General features: G+C 37.4%; 1 protein-coding gene across 2 annotated transcripts in view; it reads right to left on the bottom strand.

Annotated features, from left to right (window-relative positions):
- Positions 1-3,570: 3,570 nt before the first annotated feature.
- The window catches only part of slc39a4 (solute carrier family 39 member 4), a 20,241-nt gene continuing 1,611 nt past the window's right edge, over positions 3,571-22,200 (bottom strand). The window contains exons 2-11 of one of the 2 annotated variants that reach the window (XM_077243982.1): positions 19,904-20,108; positions 18,386-18,531; positions 17,406-17,577; positions 15,043-15,215; positions 12,535-12,711; positions 12,361-12,456; positions 7,417-7,471; positions 7,148-7,321; positions 3,886-4,073; positions 3,571-3,733 (exon numbers count right to left, since the gene is read on the bottom strand). In XM_077243982.1, the coding sequence (XP_077100097.1) occupies positions 3,605-3,733; positions 3,886-4,073; positions 7,148-7,321; positions 7,417-7,471; positions 12,361-12,456; positions 12,535-12,711; positions 15,043-15,215; positions 17,406-17,577; positions 18,386-18,531; positions 19,904-20,108 (1,515 nt within the window). In that variant the 3' untranslated portion in view covers positions 3,571-3,604. The remainder of the gene's footprint in view (positions 3,734-3,885; positions 4,074-7,147; positions 7,322-7,416; positions 7,472-12,360; positions 12,457-12,534; positions 12,712-15,042; positions 15,216-17,405; positions 17,578-18,385; positions 18,532-19,903; positions 20,109-22,200) is intronic. The other variant, XM_077243983.1, reaches the window with a different exon arrangement.

Raw genomic sequence — 22,200 nt, 5'->3', positions numbered from 1 at the left:
CTCCATCTGTCTGTCTCTATCCATCCATCCATCCCTCCATCAATCCATCCGTCTGTCTCTATCCATCCATCCATCCATCCATCATTCCTGTCTCTATCCATCCCTCCATCCGAGTGTCTCTATCCATCCATCCATTCCTGTCTCTATCCATCCATCCATCCCTCCATCCCTCTGTCTCTATCCATCCCTCCATCCGTCTGTCTCTATCCATCCATCCATCCGTCTGTCTCTATCCATCCATCCATCCATTCCTGTCTCCATCTATCCCTCCTTCCGTCTGTCTCTATCCATCCATCCATCCCTCAATCCCTGTCTCTATCCATCCATCCATCCCACCAACCCTCTGTCTCTATCCATCCCTCCATCTGTCTGTCTCTATCCATCCATCCATCCATCCGTCTGTCTCTATCCATCCATACATCCATTCCTGTCTCTATCCATCCCTCCATCCGTCTGTCTCTATCTATCATCCATCCATCCATTCCTGTCTCTATCCATCCATCCATCCCTCCATCCCTCTGTCTCTGTCCATCCATCCATCCGTCTGTCTCTATCCATCCATCCATCCATTCCTGTCTATATCCATCCCTCCATCCGTCTGTTTCTATCCATCCATCCATCCCTCCATCCCTGTCTCTATCCATCCATCCATCCATCCCTCTATCTCTATCCATCCCTCTATCCGTCTGTCTCTATCAATCCCTCCATCTGTCTGTCTCTATCCATCCATCCATCCATCCCTCCATCCCTGTCTCTATCCATCCATCCATCCATCCATCCCTCTATCTCTATCCATCCCTCCATCTGTCTGTCTCTATCCATCCCTCCATCCATCCGTCTGTCTCTATCCATCCATCCATCCATTCCTGTCTCTATCCATCCATCCATCCATTCATCCCTCCATCCCTCTGTCTCTATCCATCCCTCCATCTGTCTGTCTCTATCCATCATCCATCCATCTGTCTCTATCCATCATCCATCCATTTGTGTCTCCATCCATCCCTCCATCCGCCTGTCTCTATCCATCCTTCCAGTCCTCTATCCCTATCCATCCATCCATCCATCCATCCATCCCTCTATCTCTATCTATCCTTTCATCCCTCTGTCTCTATCCATCCATCCATCCATTTCTCTGTCTCTATCCATCCATCCATCATTTCTCTGTCTCTATCCATCCATCCATCATCCCTCTGTCTCTATCCATCCATTCCTCTATCCCTATCCATCCATCCATCCCTCTCTCCCTATCCATCCATCCATCCCTCTATCCCTATCCATCCATTCCTCTGTCTCTATCCATTTATCCATCCGTCTGTCTCTATCCATCCATCCATCCGTCTGTCTCTATCCATCCATCCCTCCATCCCTGTCTCTATCCATCCATCCATCTATCTCTATCTATCCTTTCATCATTCTGTCTCTATCTATCCATCCATCCGTCTGTCTCTCCATCCATCCCCCTGTCTCTATCCATCCATCAATCCCTCTGTCTCTATCCATCTATCCCTCTGTCTCTATCTATCCATACATCCATCCCCCTGTCTCTATCCATCCATCTGTCTCTATCCATCCCTCTGTCTCTATCTATCCATCCCTCTGTCTCTATCCATCCATCCCTCACTCTATCCATCCATCTCTCCATCCCTCTGTCTCTATCCATCCATCCATCTATCCGTCTCTATCCATCCATCCATCTATCTCTATCCATCCATCCATCCCTCTGTCTCTATCGAATCATCCATCCCTCTGTCTCTATCTATCCATACCTCTGTCTCTATCCATCCATCCCTCTCTCTATCCATCCATCTCTCCATCCCTCTGTCTCTATCCATCCATCCATCTATCCGTCTCTATCCATCCATCCATCTATCTATCTCTATCCATCCATCCATCCCTCTCTCTCTATCGAATCATCCATCCCTCTGTCTCTATCCAATCATCCATCCATCCCTCTGTCTCTATCCATGCCTCCGTCTCTTTATCTCTATCTATAAATAACCAATAAAGTTAAGGTTATTTTAACCTGTAATAGTCCTGTGGTTCTGCTGAGCTTGTCTTGAGGTTTTGAGGCGTGGATCTGGTCTATAATGTCAGATAAACCCTGTGAATCAGGTATTTAGAGTTTGACCTGAGGACAACATCACCAGTGACATGTCACGACGACACACACACACACACACACACACACACACACACACACACACACACACACACACACACACACACACACACACACACACACACACACACACACACACACACACACACACACACTGCTGAGTAAACTCCTCACGGCTTGCATAACTAATGCGCTGCGAGTGAGATTGTGAGATCTAGCAGTGAATGACCTCTGGGAGACAAATAAGACATTTCATATTTGTTTGGATTTATTTACAGCAATTATTACTTTAAAACATAAATCCTTAAAGGCAGTTCAAAAGGAAAAGGGAATGTTCATGCTGATTGTTTTTCTTTCAATGAAAATGAAAGGGAATGAACGCTGGAAACTGATGTACAAAAAAAGCTTCATTAAAGTATCGTAAACATAGTCCATAATATTTACCATAGTCTTTTAAATATATATGATGAGTCGTGTCATTTGATTTAAATTATGATTTAAATAAACCTGTTGCATTTATAGCAGTGAATAATGACAATTTTAATTCATAAACCTCATTCGAAAAACACTTTAGTTTAAAGTCCAATTCTCACTATCAACTAGTTTCTTATTAACATGAATATTACTAGAATATTAGCTCTTTATTAATATTTATAAAAGCACATATAAATGCCTTATTCTGCATGACCATATTCTACATCCCTAAATCCTCAATACCTAAAATGATCAACTACCTTACTATCTATTAATAAGCAGTAATTAGAAGTTTATTAAAGCAAAAGTCATAGTTAATAGTGAGAATTGGATCCTAATCTAAAATGTGACCATCATTCATGCAGAATTTAAACATAAGAATACTATTATGCTTCAAAAGTGTTTTTGGCTGATATTTTATTTTAAAAATACTAATGCAAAAATGAATTACAGAAATACCCTATAAGTATTTACTAATAAAAATACAGCATTTAAATTCAAAGAAAGTAGCTACATTAAAGGCTGAATATCATATCCATGAATTTATGATTCACATTGATGAACAATGAATGACGAAAGAATTAAAAAAGATTCTGAAATTTGCAAAAGTTTTCTTTGCTTTTCCATCCAAATGTGATCTAAAAATATATACTAAAGATTTTTAGGTAACACTTTACAATAAAGTTCATAATATTAGTTAACATGAACTAACAATTAAAAATACTAATAAAGCATTAATTATTGTACTAATACATTATTAAAATCAAAAGTTATATCTGTTAATATTATTTAATGGACCTAAGCTAAAATGAATTATAAATGAACAGTTGTATTTCTATCACTATTTCTCTTTTTTAGTTAATCTTATTAAATGCATTAATTCATGTTACTAATGAGACCTTATTGTAAAGTGTTACAAATATTTAATATGAAGACACATACGGGCACATATTGCACATGTTTGATATGGAATATAGGAATAAGGCACAGTTAAAACCTAATGCATCATATTTAGAGCCCTATTTGGTCTTCATATAAGGACAAAAGCAATAAAATGCCCCAGCCGCTTAAAAGTCCCAGATTCTGCAGGAGAAACACCAGCCAAGGTCTTTTACTGTCCACATGAACCAGCGAGGGAAGCTACACGAGACAAAAACCAGAGAAGAAGGCTTTTGTGAGTATCTGTTAACACTGAAATAATGCATTCGAGAAATGTAAAGTCACAACACTCAATGACTGGACAGAAAACACTGCTAGATGCTGCATGTGAAGAGAAAACACTGAGACCGTACCATATCTGCCAGCCCGACATACAGAAAGAGTCCAGCGGTGACGGCCGATATCCACTCTATAGCCACAGTTTGTGTGGAGACGGACAACGCGATGTACAGGCCGATGAAGGAGGTGAGAGAGCTCCCGATGTTCAGCAGAAGAGCTCGTTTCACAGACACACCGCAGTGCAGCAGGATCGCGAAATCACCTGAGACCAGAGGAGAGATGTCACACACTCGCAACACTCATAGCATTACGGGGACAACATGTGTTAGGGGGCACAACACTTAAAGGAAAGTCTATATTACTACAGTAAGGTACTAAAATGCTGCTTTTAGTGATTTTTTCTGACAATGTAGGAAAAAAAAAGTACATCTGAGATCTCTCTAATGCACTGAAAAAATCAGTCATTGCTAGTAAATTTTACAAATAATTACCAAGAAATGGCAAGTAATACGTTGAATTAAACATGAAAATCTGAATTCGAAATATTGAAATGGAATTTTCTTGTAAAACGTACTCTGATAATCATTTTATTTGCAACTTTTTTTTTAACTTGTTTCCTGCTTCTCAGATAATCAACAAAAACTGTCAAGAAATTTCACGCCAAAACAAAGAAATAATAAATAATATTTTGAAAATATAAATTAAGTCTATTTTAGTATCTTGTATGAAATTTACATTGATGTCACAATACAAAAATTGTTAAAAAAAAAGTAAAATATAATTATTTCTTTCTTTTGATTTTGGGGTTAAATGTTTGGAAGCTTGTTTTCGCGAGGGAATAAAGAAAGAAAGAAAGATAATTTTGCCTTTTTATCTGACAATTCTGAAGAGATATACAGTGAACTTGTAAGTTCAGAGTTGTGAGATACAAATTTAACTTAAAGGGGCATTCGGCAACTATTTCAGCTTAATAAAAGCGTTTAGAAATCATTTGGAAGGTTTAATAACCTGTTCTGGTGAGGATGGTGACTTTCCCCGCTTCCCCCAGCGCTCCCAGGTGGAAAACCAACCTTGCAACATGAGGATTAACATCCCGGTAAGTTGGAAATAGGAAGTCTCGTGAGAAGCGAGAACGAGCGAGAAACACAAACTGCTTTACGGCAATTCGACATAAACACACACGCCGCCCTCAGTGTGTATGATGTATTACCCACCTCGGTAGACATAGCTCCACACGATAAAGTTGGCCGGCTCCGATAATAACAAATGCGCATGATCAGCGGTAGAAAGGGGGAGGAGGGGCCGCAAGTCAGTTTGTTTACGACCGTGTTGTGAAATATACGCCTCACAGCTGTAAGGGGAGCTTGTGAGAAAACATGCGACAACAAAAGGGAAAATCAGCAAAGAAATAGCTAGAGTTGCCGAATGCTCCTTTAAGTCTCCTGAGCAATAAAAAAGCAATTGTCGAGCCATAAAATCCTCCTCTGGTTAGAATAAAAGAGTAAAGCGAAGCATAAAATCAGGTCTGAAAGTAAGACAACCATCAAAAACACTAGTGGAATAAATTTTTTTTTTTAAAATAGAACAAAAAAAGCATTTTAAACTAAATGAAAAATTAAATCAAGAGCTTCAATCATGCATAAATCAAAAATCATCTGTTAAACTAAGCCTAAAAATGACTGAAAATGAATATTTCACTAGCATAGAGAGGCTTGTAAGTTTATAGAGGCGTAAAGTTTATTACTCCGTCAGACAGGAGATTTTTCACTCCCTTCATTCTTTGTTCATTCTCGTGTGTGTACAGAAAGAAGGACATTATGACCAGGAAGCTGCGTTCATGAACTCGGGTGTCAATAGTATCTAATCTGTGTTTATCTGTGACGATCCATGACTCACAGCAGGAACTGTGAAGAGTGTGTTCATAGAAAGCACTGCTCATTTGTTTTCTCAGGCATTGTTGAGTTTATCTCAGAACAAAAACACTGAAACCAGTCAACAGACATTCGTCCTTATCATACACTTAGTCATAGCTGACATTATTTATGACCAGTGGTTCTCAACTGGTTTGACCAAGGGACCCACATTTCTCATGGTCTTTAAACCGTGACTCAATTCTTTAGGAATTTGACCTAACTGTGTGTTTGTGTGTATATTTAACTTGGCCAAAAACATCGGCCGTTTGGATTTAAAAAGGCAACTGCTTAAGAGTCTATGACTGGACCATTATTGCAGTGATTATTATGTTTCTATCATGTTTTATGTTTGGTAACAGTTCTTCTAACACTAACTGATGAAGTGTGTAGCTTTTCATTTCTTAAACATGTAGGAAACACATCATGGCCATATTCCAGAATGACAATGAAGATTCATCAGGCTCAGATTGTGAAAGAACGGTTGTGAGGAACATGAAGAATCATTTTCACACACGAGTCCAGATCTTAAATTCACTGAGAGTGTTTGAGATGTTCTGGAGGAGACTTTACAGAGAGCTGGACTCTTGCTTTGGCAATACAAGATCTTCACCAAAAATATAATACGAAATAACATCACAACATTTATTTCCATCAAGAGGTGCATTCACTTTTGCTTAAGATCTTTTATGTGATCTAGTGGGTTAGAAGAACTGTTGCCAAACATAAAACATGATAGAAACATAATAATCACTGCAATAATGATCCAGTCATAGACTCTTAAGCATTTGCCTATTTAAATCCAAACAGCACTTTTAATTGGTCGGGCAGTGTATGTACACATACACAATTTCAAAACAGAAAATGAGATGCACAAAAAAAAGCTGTAATGCAACATGTCCATTTTAGTCAAAATTAACTTAAAAAAACACAAGGGGACATTTTCACAAGATCTTGACAAAAAATGTATGGAAATTACATCACAACATTTATTTAACGTCACAAAGACTTTCAGAGAACTCAGAGGGGCCAATTCACATGTGAAAATGATTCTTCTAATTTATCAAAAGACATTTATAATGTTATAAGATTCTATTTCAAATAAGTGCTGTTCTTTTGAACTTTCTATTCATCAAAGAATCCTGAAAAAATAAAATGTAAAATGGTTTCCACAAAAATATGAAGCACCACAATTGTTTTCAACACTGATAATAATCATAAATGTTTCTTGAGCATCAAATCATCATATTATGCTGATTTCTGAAGGATCATGTGACACTGAAGACTGGAGTAATGATGCTGAAAATTCAGCTTTGATCACAGGGATAAATTACACTTTACTATATATTCACATAAAAACAGCGAATTTAAATTCTAATAATATTTCAAAATATGATTGCATGTTTGATCCTCTAATAACACTCACCTAGCTCGTGTGGCAGCTCGTGGCAGAGCACCGCCAGAGACGTGGCCAGACCGGATCTCCACGAGATGGAGAACGCTGCGCCGAGAGCCAAACCGTCGGCAAAGTTATGGATGCCGTCTCCGATGGTGATCATATAGGGAAGCAAACGCTGCTCTGAACGACAAGACAAGACCACTGTAACCATGCATCACATCTTTTAGTAGAGGCCTGATGGTTATTTACACTAAACAGCTCATTCGATGTGCAGAACATCAATATGTCATTATCACCTCTTTTAGAGGCTCCAGGCTCCAGGAAGGACTTCTCTTTTCTTTCAGCATCCACCTATGATAATAATAATGATAATAATAAATTAATAGCACATCTCTTACAACCTACAGACTTACTAGAATAAAGACTACAGAGAATATTTGTGTATGAGCTTTACGTTTTGTTACAAGCTCCAGACATCTGAACATGGTTATTATTGTTTACTACAACCATTAAAAAACAATTTTCATTATTTTAAATAAAATAAACACTATTTGAAATAAAATATAAAAAATGTAATTAAATTGATTAATCAGAAAAATGTATTCATAAAAAAACAAATACACTACAGGTCAAAAGTCTCAAAAACCTTTGCGAATGTTTTTGAAATTAGTCTCTTCTGCTCACCAAGTCTGCATTTATTCGATCAAAATTACAGTAATGTTGTAAAATATAATGACAATTTTGTAATAGCTGTGTTCCATGTGAATATATTGTAAACAGTATTTTATTCCTTTGATCAAATCAAAATTTTTAGCAGACAGACTTAATTAAAAATGTTTACTTGTTTTTTTTATATTTCAAACGTTTGAAAAGTAGTTTTGTAATAAATAAAAATATTAATAAACTAAAATAGAGTATAAATGATACTAAAATAACACTTAGACTCCATTGGTATTAGTTTATTCAAAGACTCTTTCCAACTATTCTTAGCATTGAGACGTGCATTTCCCACTTTTCTTAGCATTGAGACGTGCATTTCCCACTTTTCTTAGCATTGAGACATGCATTTCCCACTTTTCTTAGCATTGAGAAGTGCATTTCCCACTTTTCTTAGCATTGAGACATGCATTTCCCACTTTTCTTAGCATTGATACATGTATTTCCCACTATTCTTAGCATTGAGATGTGCATTTCCCACTTTTCTTAGCACTGAGACGTGCATTTCCCACTTTTCTTAGCATTGAGACGTGTATTTCCCACTTTTCTTAGCATTGAGACATGCATTTCCCACTTTTCTTAGCATTGAGATGTGTATTTCCCACTTTTCTTAGCACTGAGACGTGCATTTCCCACTTTTCTTAGCATTGAGACGTGTATTTCCCACTTTTCTTAGCATTGAGACGTGCATTCCCCACTTTTCTTAGCATTGAGATGTGTATTTCCCACTTTTCTTAGCACTGAGACGTGCATTTCCCACTTTTCTTAGCACTGAGATGTGCATTTCCCACTTTTCTTAGCACTGAGACGTGCATTTCCCACTTTTCTTAGCATTGAGACGTGTATTTCCCACTTTTCTTAGCACTGAGACGTGCATTTCCCACTTTTCTTAGCATTGAGATGTGTATTTCCCACTTTTCTTAGCATTGAGATGTGTATTTCCCACTTTTCTTAGCATTGAGACATGAATTTCCCACTTTTCTTAGCATTGAGACATGCATTTCCCACTTTTCTTAGCATTGAGACGTGCATTTCCCACTTTTCTTAGCAATGAGATGTGCATTTCCCACTTTTCTTAGCATTGAGACATGCATTTCCCACTTTTCTTAGCATTGAGATGTGCAGTTCCCACTTTTCTTAGCATTGAGACATGCATTTCCCACTTTTCTTAGCATTGAGACATGTATTTCCCACTTTTCTTAGCATTGAGACGTGCATTTCCCACTTTTCTTAGCATTTAGACGTGCATTTCCCACTTTTCTTAGCATTGAGACGTGCATTTCCCACTTTTCTTAGAATTGAGACGTGCATTTCCCACTTTTCTTAGCATTGAGACGTGCATTTCCCACTTTTCTTAGCATTGAGACGTGCATTTCCCACTTTTCTTAGCATTGAGACATGCATTTCCCACTTTTCTTAGCATTGAGACGTGCATTTCCCACTTTTCTTAGCATTGAGACGTGTATTTCCCACTTTTCTTAGCATTGAGACGTGCATTTCCCACTTTTCTTAGCATTGAGACATGTATTTCCAACTTTTCTTAGCATTGAGACGTGTATTTCCCACTTTTCTTAGCATTGAGACATGTATTTCCAAGTATTCTTAGCATTGAGACATGCATTTCCCACTTTTCTTAGCATTGAGACATGCATTTCCAACTTTTCTTAGCATTGAGACGTGCATTTCCCACTTTTCTTAGCATTGAGACGTGCATTTCCCACTTTTCTTAGCATTCAGACGTGCATTTCCCACTTTTCTTAGCATTGAGACGTGCATTTCCCACTTTTCTTAGCATTGAGACGTGCATTTCCCACTTTTCTTAGCATTGAGATGTGCATTTCCCAATTTTCTTAGCATTGAGATGTGCATTTCCCACTTTTCTTAGCATTGAGACATGTATTTCCCACTAGTCTTAGCATTGAGACGTGTATTTCCCACTTTTCTTAGCATTGAGACGTGCATTTCCCACTTTTCTTAGCATTGAGACATGCATTTCCCACTTTTGTTAGCATTGAGACGTGCATTTCCCACTTTTCTTAGCATTCAGACGTGCATTTCACACTTTTGTTAGCATTGAGACGTGCATTTCCCACTTTTCTTAGCATTCAGACGTGCATTTCCCACTTTTCTTAGCATTGAGACGTGCATTTCCCACTTTTCTTAACATTGAGACCGGCATTTCCCACTTTTCTTAGCATTGAGACATGTATTTCCCACTTTTCTTAGCATTGAGACGTGCATTTCCCACTTTTCTTAGCATTGAGACATGTATTTCCCACTTTTCTTAGCACTGAGACGTGTATTTCCCACTTTTCTTAGCATTGAGACATGCATTTCCCACTTTTCTTAGCATTGAGACATGTATTTCCCACTTTTCTTAGCATTGAGACATGTATTTCCCACTTTTCCTAGCACTGAGACGTGCATTTCCCACTTTTCTTAGCATTGAGACATGTATTTCCCACTTTTCTTAGCATTGAGACGTGCATTCCCCACTTTTCTTAGCATTGAGACGTGCATTTCCCACTTTTCTTAGCAATGAGACCTGTATTTCCCACTTTTCTTAGCATTGAGACATGCATTTCCCACTTTTCTTAGCATTGAGACGTGCATTCCCCACTTTTCTTAGCATTGAGACATGTCTTTCCCACTTTTCTTAGCATTGAGACATGAATTTCCTACTTTACTTAGCATTGAGACATGCATTTCCCACTTTTCTTAGCATTGAGACGTGCATTTCCCACTTTTCTTAGCATTGAGACGTGCATTTCCCACTTTTCTTAGCAATGAGACCTGTATTTCCCACTTTTCCTCGCATTGAGACGTGCATTTCCCACTTTTCTTAGCATTGAGACGTGTATTTCCCACTATTCTTAGATTTGAGATGTGCATTTCCCACTTTTCTTAGCACTGAGACGTGTATTTCCCACTTTTCTTAGCACTGAGACGTGTATTTCCCACTTTTCTTAGCATTGAGACGTGCATTTCCCACTTTTCTTAGCAATGAGACATGCATTTCCCACTTTTCTTAGCATTGAGATGTGCATTTCCCACTTTTCTTAGCATTGAGACATGCATTTCCCACTTTTCTTAGCATTGAGACATGTATTTCCCACTTTTCTTAGCATTGAGACGTGCATTTCCCACTTTTCTTAGCATTTAGACGTGCATTTCCCACTTTTCTTAGCATTGAGACGTGCATTTCCCACTTTTCTTAGAATTGAGACGTGCATTTCCCACTGTTCTTAAGATTGAGACATGCATTTCCCACTTTTCTTAGCATTGAGACGTGCATTTCCCACTTTTCTTAGCATTGAGACGTGTATTTCCCACTTTTCTTAGCATTGAGACGTGCATTTCCCACTTTTCTTAGCATTGAGACATGCATTTCCAACTTTTCTTAGCATTGAGACGTGTATTTCCCACTTTTCTTAGCATTGAGACATGTATTTCCAACTATTCTTAGCATTGAGACATGCATTTCCCACTTTTCTTAGCATTGAGACATGCATTTCCAACTTTTCTTAGCATTGAGACGTGTATTTCCAACTTTTCTTAGCATTGAGACGTGCATTTCCCACTTTTCTTAGCATTGAGACGTGCATTTCCCACTTTTCTTAGCATTGAGACGTGCATTTCCCACTTTTCTTACCATTGAGACGTGCATTTCCCACTTTTCTTAGCATTGAGACGTGCATTTCCCACTTTTCTTAGCATTGAGACGTGCATTTCCCAATTTCCTTAGCATTGAGATGTGCATTTCCCACTTTTCTTAGCACTGAGACATGTATTTCCCACTAGTCTTAGCACTGAGACGTGTATTTCCCACTTTTCTTAGCACTGAGACGTGTATTTCCCACTTTTCTTAGCATTGAGACGTGCATTTCCCACTTTTCTTAGCAATGAGACATGCATTTCCCACTTTTCTTAGCATTGAGATGTGCATTTCCCACTTTTCTTAGCATTGAGACATGCATTTCCCACTTTTCTTAGCATTGAGACATGTATTTCCCACTTTTCTTAGCATTGAGACGTGCATTTCCCACTTTTCTTAGCATTTAGACGTGCATTTCCCACTTTTCTTAGCATTGAGACGTGCATTTCCCACTTTTCTTAGAATTGAGACGTGCATTTCCCACTGTTCTTAAGATTGAGACGTGTATTTCCCACTTTTCTTAGCATTGAGACGTGCATTTCCCACTTTTCTTAGCATTGAGACATGTATTTCCAACTTTTCTTAGCATTGAGACGTGTTTTTCCCACTTTTCTTAGCATTGAGACATGTATTTCCAACTATTCTTAGCATTGAGACATGCATTTCCCACTTTTCTTAGCATTGAGACATGCATTTCCAACTTTTCTTAGCATTGAGACGTGTATTTCCAACTTTTCTTAGCATTGAGACGTGCATTTCCCACTTTTCTTAGCATTGAGACATGTATTTCCCACTTTTCCTAGCACTGAGACTTGCATTTCCCACTTTTCTTAGCACTGAGACGTGTATTTTTCCGTGATTTCCTCACCAGATCGGCCTGAGAGCTGGAGTGATTGCTCTGTCTCTCCCGCTGGAACATCTGCAGGACTCGGCCGTGATCGCAGTGATGGACCTCAGACTCCTCCTGTGGACACAGATCTGGGAATGAACTCATAATCGGATCATGCGGGAAAAGAACGCTCAAACGAAACAAACCACTCACTTCATCGTGACGGTGGTGATGTTGTGAGCGAGTGATGATGGAGAAGATGCTCTCCATCAGGTAGAAGAAATACACGCCCGCGAGAAGCACTAGGAGTTTGTACACGTAGTCGAGGTTTTCCTCAGTGTGATCATGATCGTGATCGTTTCCGTCTCCGTGAACGTGAAGGCCTAAGAACTGCACAGAGACACAAAACCATGAAAACACAGCTGGACAATGACATTAACACCAGTCAGAAGCTTTGATTTCCCACTAGGGCTGTAGAGTAACTCCTGTCTGCACTCAATAAGAGAGCTCAGTTTCTTCTCAGCAATCCGGTTATTTTCCACTCAGGGCGATGACATGGTATGACAGGGCTGTAGTTATGTTGACACGGATCTAAACGAATGAGGGAAACGTGGGCGATGTCAGCGCTCGGGGGAAATAACGGGAGCCAGGCCTGTTAAACCGGGAGACGGGACGTTTCTATGAGCTCCAGGCAGAGACTGCAAAAAATGCTTTTCTTACTTTGTATTTTTGTCTTGATTCTAGTCCAAATATCAAACATCTCTTAAAAATCAAGATGCATTTACTAAAGTAGTAAAATGATTAGATATTAAGTCTTATTTTCTGGGGAAATAAATAAAAATGAAATTAGTTTTTGCTTAAAATAAGATAAATTATCTGCCAATGGGGTAAGAAAAATAATCTCGTTTCTGTTTAAATTAAGATTATTTTTCTTACCACATTGGCAGAATTTTTTTTTTTTAAGCATCAACTTAATTTTTATTTATTTCCCCAGAAAACAGGACATAATATCTTATGTAATTTTACTCTTCTAGTAAATGCATCTTGATTTAAGAATTTTTATATATTTGGACTGAACAATTAGAAACTAATTGTTTTCTTTTGATTTTTGAGTGTGATATGATTGTTTATTAGCCTACATGTTTATTAGCCCTATATATTTCATTATGCGAGCTTCGATTTTTATCATGGTTGTATATTATGAGTAATAACGTGTGCCAGGCCGGCCGCCGAGACACATTTTGCTCCGTTAAACCGGAAAACGGACGTTTCTATGAGATTCAGGCACAGAATGATCGCAGAATGTTGAAATAAACATGAAATTTGAAGTACTGTAGAACATAGTATTTTTTATATAATCTTTGTTTTATTAACAACTATGAATTATTTTTTACAGTGTATATCGTTGCATGAAGAATTCGACCTGCCAGTGATATGAAATATGAAATAAACACTCCTTTGCCCTTTCGGGTGTATTCAGAGACACAGGTTAACCTGCGTTTGGCAGCCTGCCTCGTGAATTGGGATAGACTGTACTAATAAGAAGATACAATCATGATAGTGTGACATGAACTGATATTTCAAGGTCAGAATACTAAACGATTTTACAATAACAGCACAGGTTAAAGGAGAACTCCGGTCAATTGTAACATTGAGCTCATTTTTCTGTAAATTTGGAGTGCTGTCAGTACAGAGAACAACAACAAAAATCGGTGTTGCCTACACCGTGTTATCCTCTTTTTAAAATTTGCACCCTGTTGACTTAAATGAGGCAAGTTTTAAACCTGCTTTTAGCCTCTTAACATCCTTGATGTGTCATTACAAGTGCACAGCCATGTGAGTGATTTTATTCAGAGTGAACACGGTGAATCTGACTGCAGTAGATGTGAAAGATATGAACAAAAGTGATGTTAATTCAGCCAGCTCACATACCTGTATTTACTTCCTGTTTTCGGTCGAAGTCCACAGTAGTCGATTGTCGAGTGCCAATAGTGAGCCTACGTGTGACGTAGCTCTACGCTATTACAGTACGTGTGACGTACACTGACGTGTTTGCGTACGCTATTAAGGCCTCATTATGCTTCTGCGTCAACTCCACGGCGTAGCTACGTCGTCACTCCTACGGCGTCGTGGCCGTTTTATGGTTCTGCATCAGGTTGAGTTGCATCGCGGTGCATCTGACCAATCACAGCCCTTGTGGTCTGCGTCGCCTCGAAGCGTAGTCACAATTTTTTGGAGGTGCAGGTCGAGCTACGGCGGAGGGGTTCGCGGCGACGCAGAGGGGTCTGCGGGGGTACGCCGTCGATTCGACGCAGAAGCATAAAACAGGCTTTACACTACGTGAACTCACTCGAGGCTCACTAAAAATACCATGAAGCCTATGGAGGTGTGATCCATCTCTCAGATTTAATCAAAAATATCTTAATTCGTGTTCCGAAGATGAACCAAGGTCTAACGGGGTTGAACAACATGAGGGAGAGTAATTACTGACAGAATTTTCATTTTTGGGTGAACTATCCCTTTAAACTACTAACTGAAAACAAGTTCTAAAATTAGTAAAAATAAAATAAAAGCCAAATAAAAAAATATATAAAAAACTAAAAAAATGATAAAAGAACATCATTAAATTACTAAAAATACAGTAACTCTAGTATACGTATAAGTGAAAAATGAAGTCCTCATATGAGCTGCAGATGCAGCTGTGTTGGTGTGTTTTCTGACCGCGGGCAGCAGATGCAGCAGAGCGTCTCCCGTCAGAGATCCCACAGCGAGACTGATGCAGAACTGGATGCAGAGCTCGAACACGCGCGTACAGGCCGAGAACAGCAGCACCACGATCCCAAACATGGCCATCAGACAGATGATGAGGTTCGCCAGCGTGGCGTATCCGTATCCTGCACACAAACAAGATCACTTCGGTCAATAAATACAATTCATACTTCCAAACAAAGGTGACTTATACAGTCTTTTACAACACAAATTGCAGTATTTTTCACTCGTTGAGATTAAATTAAACTGTATGAGTTATATTGAGATCTTTAGGTCTTTAACAATTTTAGTTTTTTTTTTTAAATATTAACTATTGTTTGGAGATTTTCAGTTTTTTTTTAATGCAATGTGACATTGTCCATTACAATTAGGCACATTTTCTCCTAAAGTTAAATTCAGTACAACAATTACTACTGAAGGGGGTGGATTGGAATCCACGGCTGCTTCAATGTATATGTAATGATTGATTATAATTAAGGTATTAATCAATATTTTCCCTTTTAAATATCAAATGAGTTGAATGACTTCTCTGGAGATTTTACTTTGTTATAGAAGTAACCAGTGTGATTACTGAAATGTTCTTTTCATGTATTCTGTAATGTCTGTATTTGCTATCAGAATGCAGTAACAGCGCTTGCTTATTTAGCCAAGCTTCCAGAAATAAAATAGGGACTTGTTTTGTGTTTGAGAAAGGTCTACAATGTGTTAAAACGTATAGGGATCTATAGTTTAAGAGACCATTTCTCAGTTAAAGCCTATATTTTCCATTTAGACTAAAGTTTAGCTATCCTTGAGAGAAAGAACGTATTATCTTGATGTTTTAAGAGGACTCTCCTGTTTATAGTTAGAGCCTGGCCAAATCAAACGTTGGAAAAGCTGTGTGTCGGTGTGTGTGTGTTAGTCTTCTTGGTTACAGGATAAGGAACCACTGGCATTATTGGAGATTGACTGAATTGTTGTTCTGGGCAATCTGGCGCCCAGCAACCCAAATCTGAGACCTGGAAGGTCATGACGTGCTTAACTTTAGGGTCTGAGTGTCAGCTGCATAATCCATGAAGATATGCTTCCATCTATCTGTATATGTGTGGAAAATTACTGTTTATCTATTTCTTAGCCAATGAGAATCATTCAACCTGTAAGCAATGACGTAGCTTAGACCTTGGGAATGGTATAACTGCTGTGATCTTTGTAACTGTAAGCGGGACGACCTATGAACTCCTGTGTGAGTTTTGAAGCTGACTCTACTGATGAAACTGCAAACTATCTTCAGTAAATCTTTTCTTTAATTTTTTATAATTCTGACTCTGGGTCTTCATTCTTCATATCTGGTTCTGGGTCTTTGACTGTATACCCCTTACACTACCATGTCACATACTAGTGTTATTATAGTTCTCTAAAACTAAAATTAAAACCATAAAAAAATACTTTCATTGTTTTAAATTAATTAAATGTTAACAGAAATAAAGTATAAAAACCTTTTTATTTATTTAATTTTGTTTCATCATTTCCCATTTTTGTTTAGTTTAACTTGATGTTTTAAAAATAACTGAAACTCTTTTTTAAATTAATAAAAACTATATAGAAAAACTAAAAACTAATAAAAACAACAAAAATCACACAACAAAATTCAAATGAAAACGGAAAATATAAAAATAAAACATTAATACAAACTATAATATTATCTCAATGATGCATACTTACAAACCTACTTTACTTTAAATATTATTAATGATTATTATTTTTATTAGAATATTATTTCTATTATGATTATAAATAATATACAGTATATTATTATTGTTAATGTGCTTAAGCCATTAAAAAAAACAATACTGTAAAAAAAGTTGCTGCCTTAAATGTTTAAGTACAATCAACTTGGATGTTTAGGTCATTTCAACTTAAAATACATTAAAAAGTTTTAAAAAATGAGTTGAATCTTGTATAACATAATTTTTTTTTTTTTTTTTGATGGGCAATGTCAAAACACATGTCATAACTTAATAATCATGTAATTTGTTTTACAGTGTATGTCAGATTGCAAAAAAAAAAAATCTTTCAAACAGGCCTGATGTTCTTTAAGCAGTTTTTCTTTATATTTTTTGGTGAGATATGATTGTTTATTAGCCTACAGTACATGTTTATTAGCCATGTATATTTCATTATCCAAGCTTCAATTTTATCATTACGTATTATTATGGTGATACATTATGAGCATATTTTAATCAACAAAGTAGACTGTATTAGTTCAAGGAGGTTGGTATGTTAACATATAATATATCAGTGAATGATGTTGGATCAGGTTTGCTCAGGTCACTCACTCTCTGCGGTGCTGAGAGAATCAGGGCTCGTCGGTGTCGGACTGATCTCAGAACAGCCTTGGCTGAGGATCTGCTGGATCAGAGCAGGACTGAGCTCTGTGAACTGATCTCGGGTCAGTGATGAAGAGTTCAGTCCGTAGATCCTCAACAGGTCTTCAGCGCTGAAACAGGCCTGTGTGCACAACATAATCCACGCGGACACATGCAAATGAAAAAATGCATAAAACATTTATTGGCATTAATATTTCATTTCACACCGCAGCGCTGCTCATGCTCTGATATTCACGCGTGAAACACTCAAATTAACTATTTGCTGAAATATTAATTCCACGGATGTCAGATGACAGGTCTTATTTAGACAGCGTGTGAGCTTAAAGAAATGGGAAATATTAATCATGATTAGAAACGAGCTCAGATCATATGTACTGCTTAATTTCACTCTGATTATGTGGACTTATGAAACATGCAGTGCGTGTCACAACATCCATCAAGAGAAATAAACATTAATGGACGCCACTGACACTTCATGTTACAGGCCTCCAAATCATTTCTCACGCAGTCACATGATTGCTCTCTTCGTCAAGTGCCACGGCTTAATGATTCGATTTCAGAGGCGTGCAAAGATTTCCCATGATGCCCCATAAAAGGGAAAAGCCACATTTCCATGTTGCTGTAAGTTTTTGCAAACCACAGAAACTGGAATTGGAATTTGAATGATAAAAGTGTAATTGCTATTCACAGGTTTACACACAGGTAATGCATTCTGGGAAATAACATATTCGTCCAAGTTAATGAAAAAAGAAATGGTGTGAGTTTTGAGTTAATGTGTTCAAATGTATTACTTTGTTTGTTTAAATGATTGAATGACTGATTACCACAGGGTTTCCTGAACTGGGTTTGGGAGTTAAATATGTTAATGATTAATTTAATTGCAAAAAAAGTAAGTAACATGTAAATATGTGAGTTTCTCAGTAGATTACCGTGTCCCAGCTGCTGTTGGTCTGATGACTCTCTGCAAGACTTTGCTTGTTGGTCTTCCTCCTGTGATCGTGATCGTGATCGTGATCGTGATCGTGGTCATGTTCCTCTCCGCCCAGGTTTAAGCTCTTTAGAAGCTCTTCAAAATCTGAGAACAACAACATTATTTAAAAAAATCATGATCAGAAGTGCAAATATGTTAATAGTTCAGAACATTAATGACCACATCATTGTTTTTTCTTTGTACAAGGACGTCAAAGAGCGCATCCAGTCTAAACAGCCAATAGCTACTGGTTTACATCACAGATGAACCAGAACAAAAACACATGTGACAAAAACTATACAAAATACTTTATGATAGGGAAGTATAAAGCAGGAGTGTTACTGTCAGCGCAATTCTCACTTTATAACACGCAATTGTGAGTTTATTTCACGCTATTCTGACTTTTTAACTCGCAATTGAGACTTTATATCATACAATTGTGAGATAAAAGATAGAATTGTGAGATAAAAGATAGAATTGTGAGATAAAAGATAAAAGATAGAATTGTGAGATAAAAGATAAAAGATAGAATTGTGAGATAAAAGATAGAATTGTGAGATGAAAGATAAACGATAGAATTGTGAGATAAAAGATAGAATTGTGAGATAAAAGATAAAAGATAGAATTGTGAGATAAAAGATAAAAGATAGAATTGTGAGATAAAAGATAGAATTGTGAGATGAAAGATAAACGATAGAATTGTGAGATAAAAGATAAAAGATAGAATTGTGAGATAAAAGATAGAATTGTGAGATAAAAGATAAAAGATAGAATTGTGAGATAAAAGATAGAATTGTGAGATGAAAGATAAACGATAGAATTGTGAGATAAAAGATAAAAGATAGAATTGTGAGATAAAAGATAGAATTGTGAGATAAAAGATAAACGATAGAATTGTGAGATAAAAGATAGAATTGTGAGATAAAAGATAAAAGATAGAATTGTGAGATAAAAGATAAAAGATAGAATTGTGAGATAAAAGATAGAATTGTGAGATGAAAGATAAACGATAGAATTGTGAGATAAAAGATAAACGATAGAATTGTGAGATAAAAGATAGAATTGTGAGATAAAAGATAAAAGAGAATTGTGAGATAAAAGATAAAAGATAGAATTGTGAGATAAAAAGTCGCAATTACGAATCACGAACATATATTATGTAAACACAATATTTTATTCTGGATAGCACTAATAAATATCAGTTTGTTTCCAATTAATGTTAACATGTATAATTTTTGTACTAAGATATCTAAAACTAAAAATGTATAAAAACTATACAGACATAAAAACGACTAATAATGACAAACTTACTTAAACTTTAACTAAAATGAAAATTGAAAATATAGTAGTTGCCAAGGTTTTCCCATCTAATATTTCTATCTTATTTCAGTTTTATTTCAATGGAGTCTGCGCCTAGTGGTATAGTGGTACGAAATGGAAATGCTTTGGTCAAAAGAGGATTATCAGCCAGTCATACCATGAAGCGTGAGGTTTCCCGAGCCGAAGCGGCTGAAGATGTAATCCAGGAAGAACTCGCGCTCAGGAAACACATGTGCTTTAATGCAGTCTCCTCTCAGAGCGTGATAGAGGACGTTTCCCATCACAGCGTCCAGCTCCACGTGCACATGATCCCCGTGATGAGAACTGCTCTCCTCCACGATGTCCTTCAGAGAGACACAGGGCTAAACGAGAAACACAAGACACATGTGTCCGTCAGCATGAAGTGTCCAGCCTCGCTGTCATTAATGATTGCAAATTAGCCTTTGCAATCATTTTACATTCCAGATAACCGTGAGCAGTGTCGGGGAAACTCATTACAAGTAACTTGAGTTACGTAATCAGATTACTTTTAAAAGTAACTAGTAAAGTAACGCATTACTTTTTCAATTTACAACAAAATATCTAAGTTACTTTTTCACATGTATTGACTGACAGCTCTCCTGTTCCGATGTTGAGAGAAATAAAGTGAGGAGTTGTGTGCGCGCTGTGTGCACTGTGTCTGTGTGTCTGTGTGTGTGTGTGTGTGTGCTGTGTGAACATGATGGTTATTTCAATTCTAGACTAAATGTGAACATGCATTTACTCATCTCACTTGCACGAAAACATTCAGTATTCCTAAAAATAAAATAAAAACAGTAAAATGCTATCTCAGAATTTTACGCAAAACATTTATAATTAACTATATTAAATCACACAAATATACTTTATGTATTTAATCTCAATGAATTAACCAATGTCTTTGCTGCTGACCTTCCAATGATCTAATTCAATCATACCAATAAGCAAAAATTACTTTAGATTAGATTTAGTAATAAGAGTGTTGAACTTCCTTCTCCTGTATTGTTCTTTAATCCAGAACAGCAGAACAGTTTGTTTCTACTGTACAGGCATAAATATATTAAATATAAATATGCATTTCCTTCAGCCTGAGGCTTATAACATTTGCCAAAAATATAACTTTTTTTATGTTATTACAGTTTTTCTCAATTGCTAAAACACTAAGCCCTATTGTCTGAACCAAATGCTCAGTTGCCTGAACCCACTGATTGAATCAATCACTCTTTTGGCAAAACCATAAGTACTTTTCACCTGTTTAGACACAACTTGTCAACACATTTTCATTGTGATGCACCTGTGCTGCATAATGGTGAGCACAGGTGACAAAAGTCAAACACAATTAAAGCACAGGTGTCACCGCTTGAACACAACAACTCAAAATTGATCACACTTGTGGCTAATGATGTGAGGGAACATATACAGTAAGCCAGTTCAGAGAGCACTGGTTTGTGAGGCTCTACAATGGATAGAAATCTGAGAGGAAGAGTTCGTGTGAGAGGTGGTCGAGGTGGTCAAGGTGGTCGAGGTGGTCAAGGTGGTCGAGGTGGTCGAGGTGGTCGAGGTGGTCAAGGTGGTCGAGGTGGTCAAGGTGGTCGAGGTGGTCAGCAAAGACAAAGAACAGTAATATCTGATGAAATCAGAGCTACTGTGATTGACCATGTTCTTGTCCATGGTATGAGCATGAGGGAGGCTGGACAAAGGGTACAACCAAACATCAGTAGATTCACTGTGTCCACCATAATCCAAAGATTTAGAGAAGAGAACAGGTAATTACCTTTTTTTGACATTATAGTACAGTATGTAAATGTTGACAGCAATTACTGTATGACACTATATACTGTACCACAGTATACTGTAAGTAAATGTATGTTTCAGTACATCACTGTACCAATGTACTGTAGTATTGTAATGGAGGGTTGGTCTAACTGTTTGTAGGCCTAGTATTCCATGTATATTTTTTTGTAACTCCATGTTCTCTTTATGTAGAATTGAAAGACTGCCACATGGGGGTGGGAGGACAGGTATGTTCTCCCCACACCAAGAGACCCTAATTGTTGATATGGTCCGTGAGAACAATGCCATTATACTGAGTGAAATTCAGCAGAAGATCATTGAGGACCATGTAAATTTTGAGGGTATCAACAGTGTCAGCCTCTCTACTGTTGAACGTGTCCTCAAGCGCAACAGACTGCGCATGAAACCGCTATACAGAGTGCCCTTTGATCGCAACTCAGACCGAGTCAAAGAGCAAAGGTTCCAGTATGTACAGGTTGGCATATATCCAGACACATTCAATGTTGATTACTCTAGGTAGTGATTTACTGTAGTGGCCTAAATCACTTTTTCTGTATCACTTACAAAACTATATCTATTTCTACAGAGGGTTTTTCAACTGGATGCAATGGAAAGACCCCATGAATATATCTACATGGATGA

Source organism: Siphateles boraxobius, unplaced genomic scaffold (assembly GCF_051911475.1).
Source record: "Siphateles boraxobius isolate OS27281-9 unplaced genomic scaffold, OSU_SipBor_1 256, whole genome shotgun sequence".
Lineage (NCBI taxonomy): Eukaryota > Metazoa > Chordata > Actinopteri > Cypriniformes > Leuciscidae > Siphateles > Siphateles boraxobius.
Note: the sequence above shows the minus strand (reverse complement) of the source record. Positions and strands in the feature narration are given on the sequence as shown.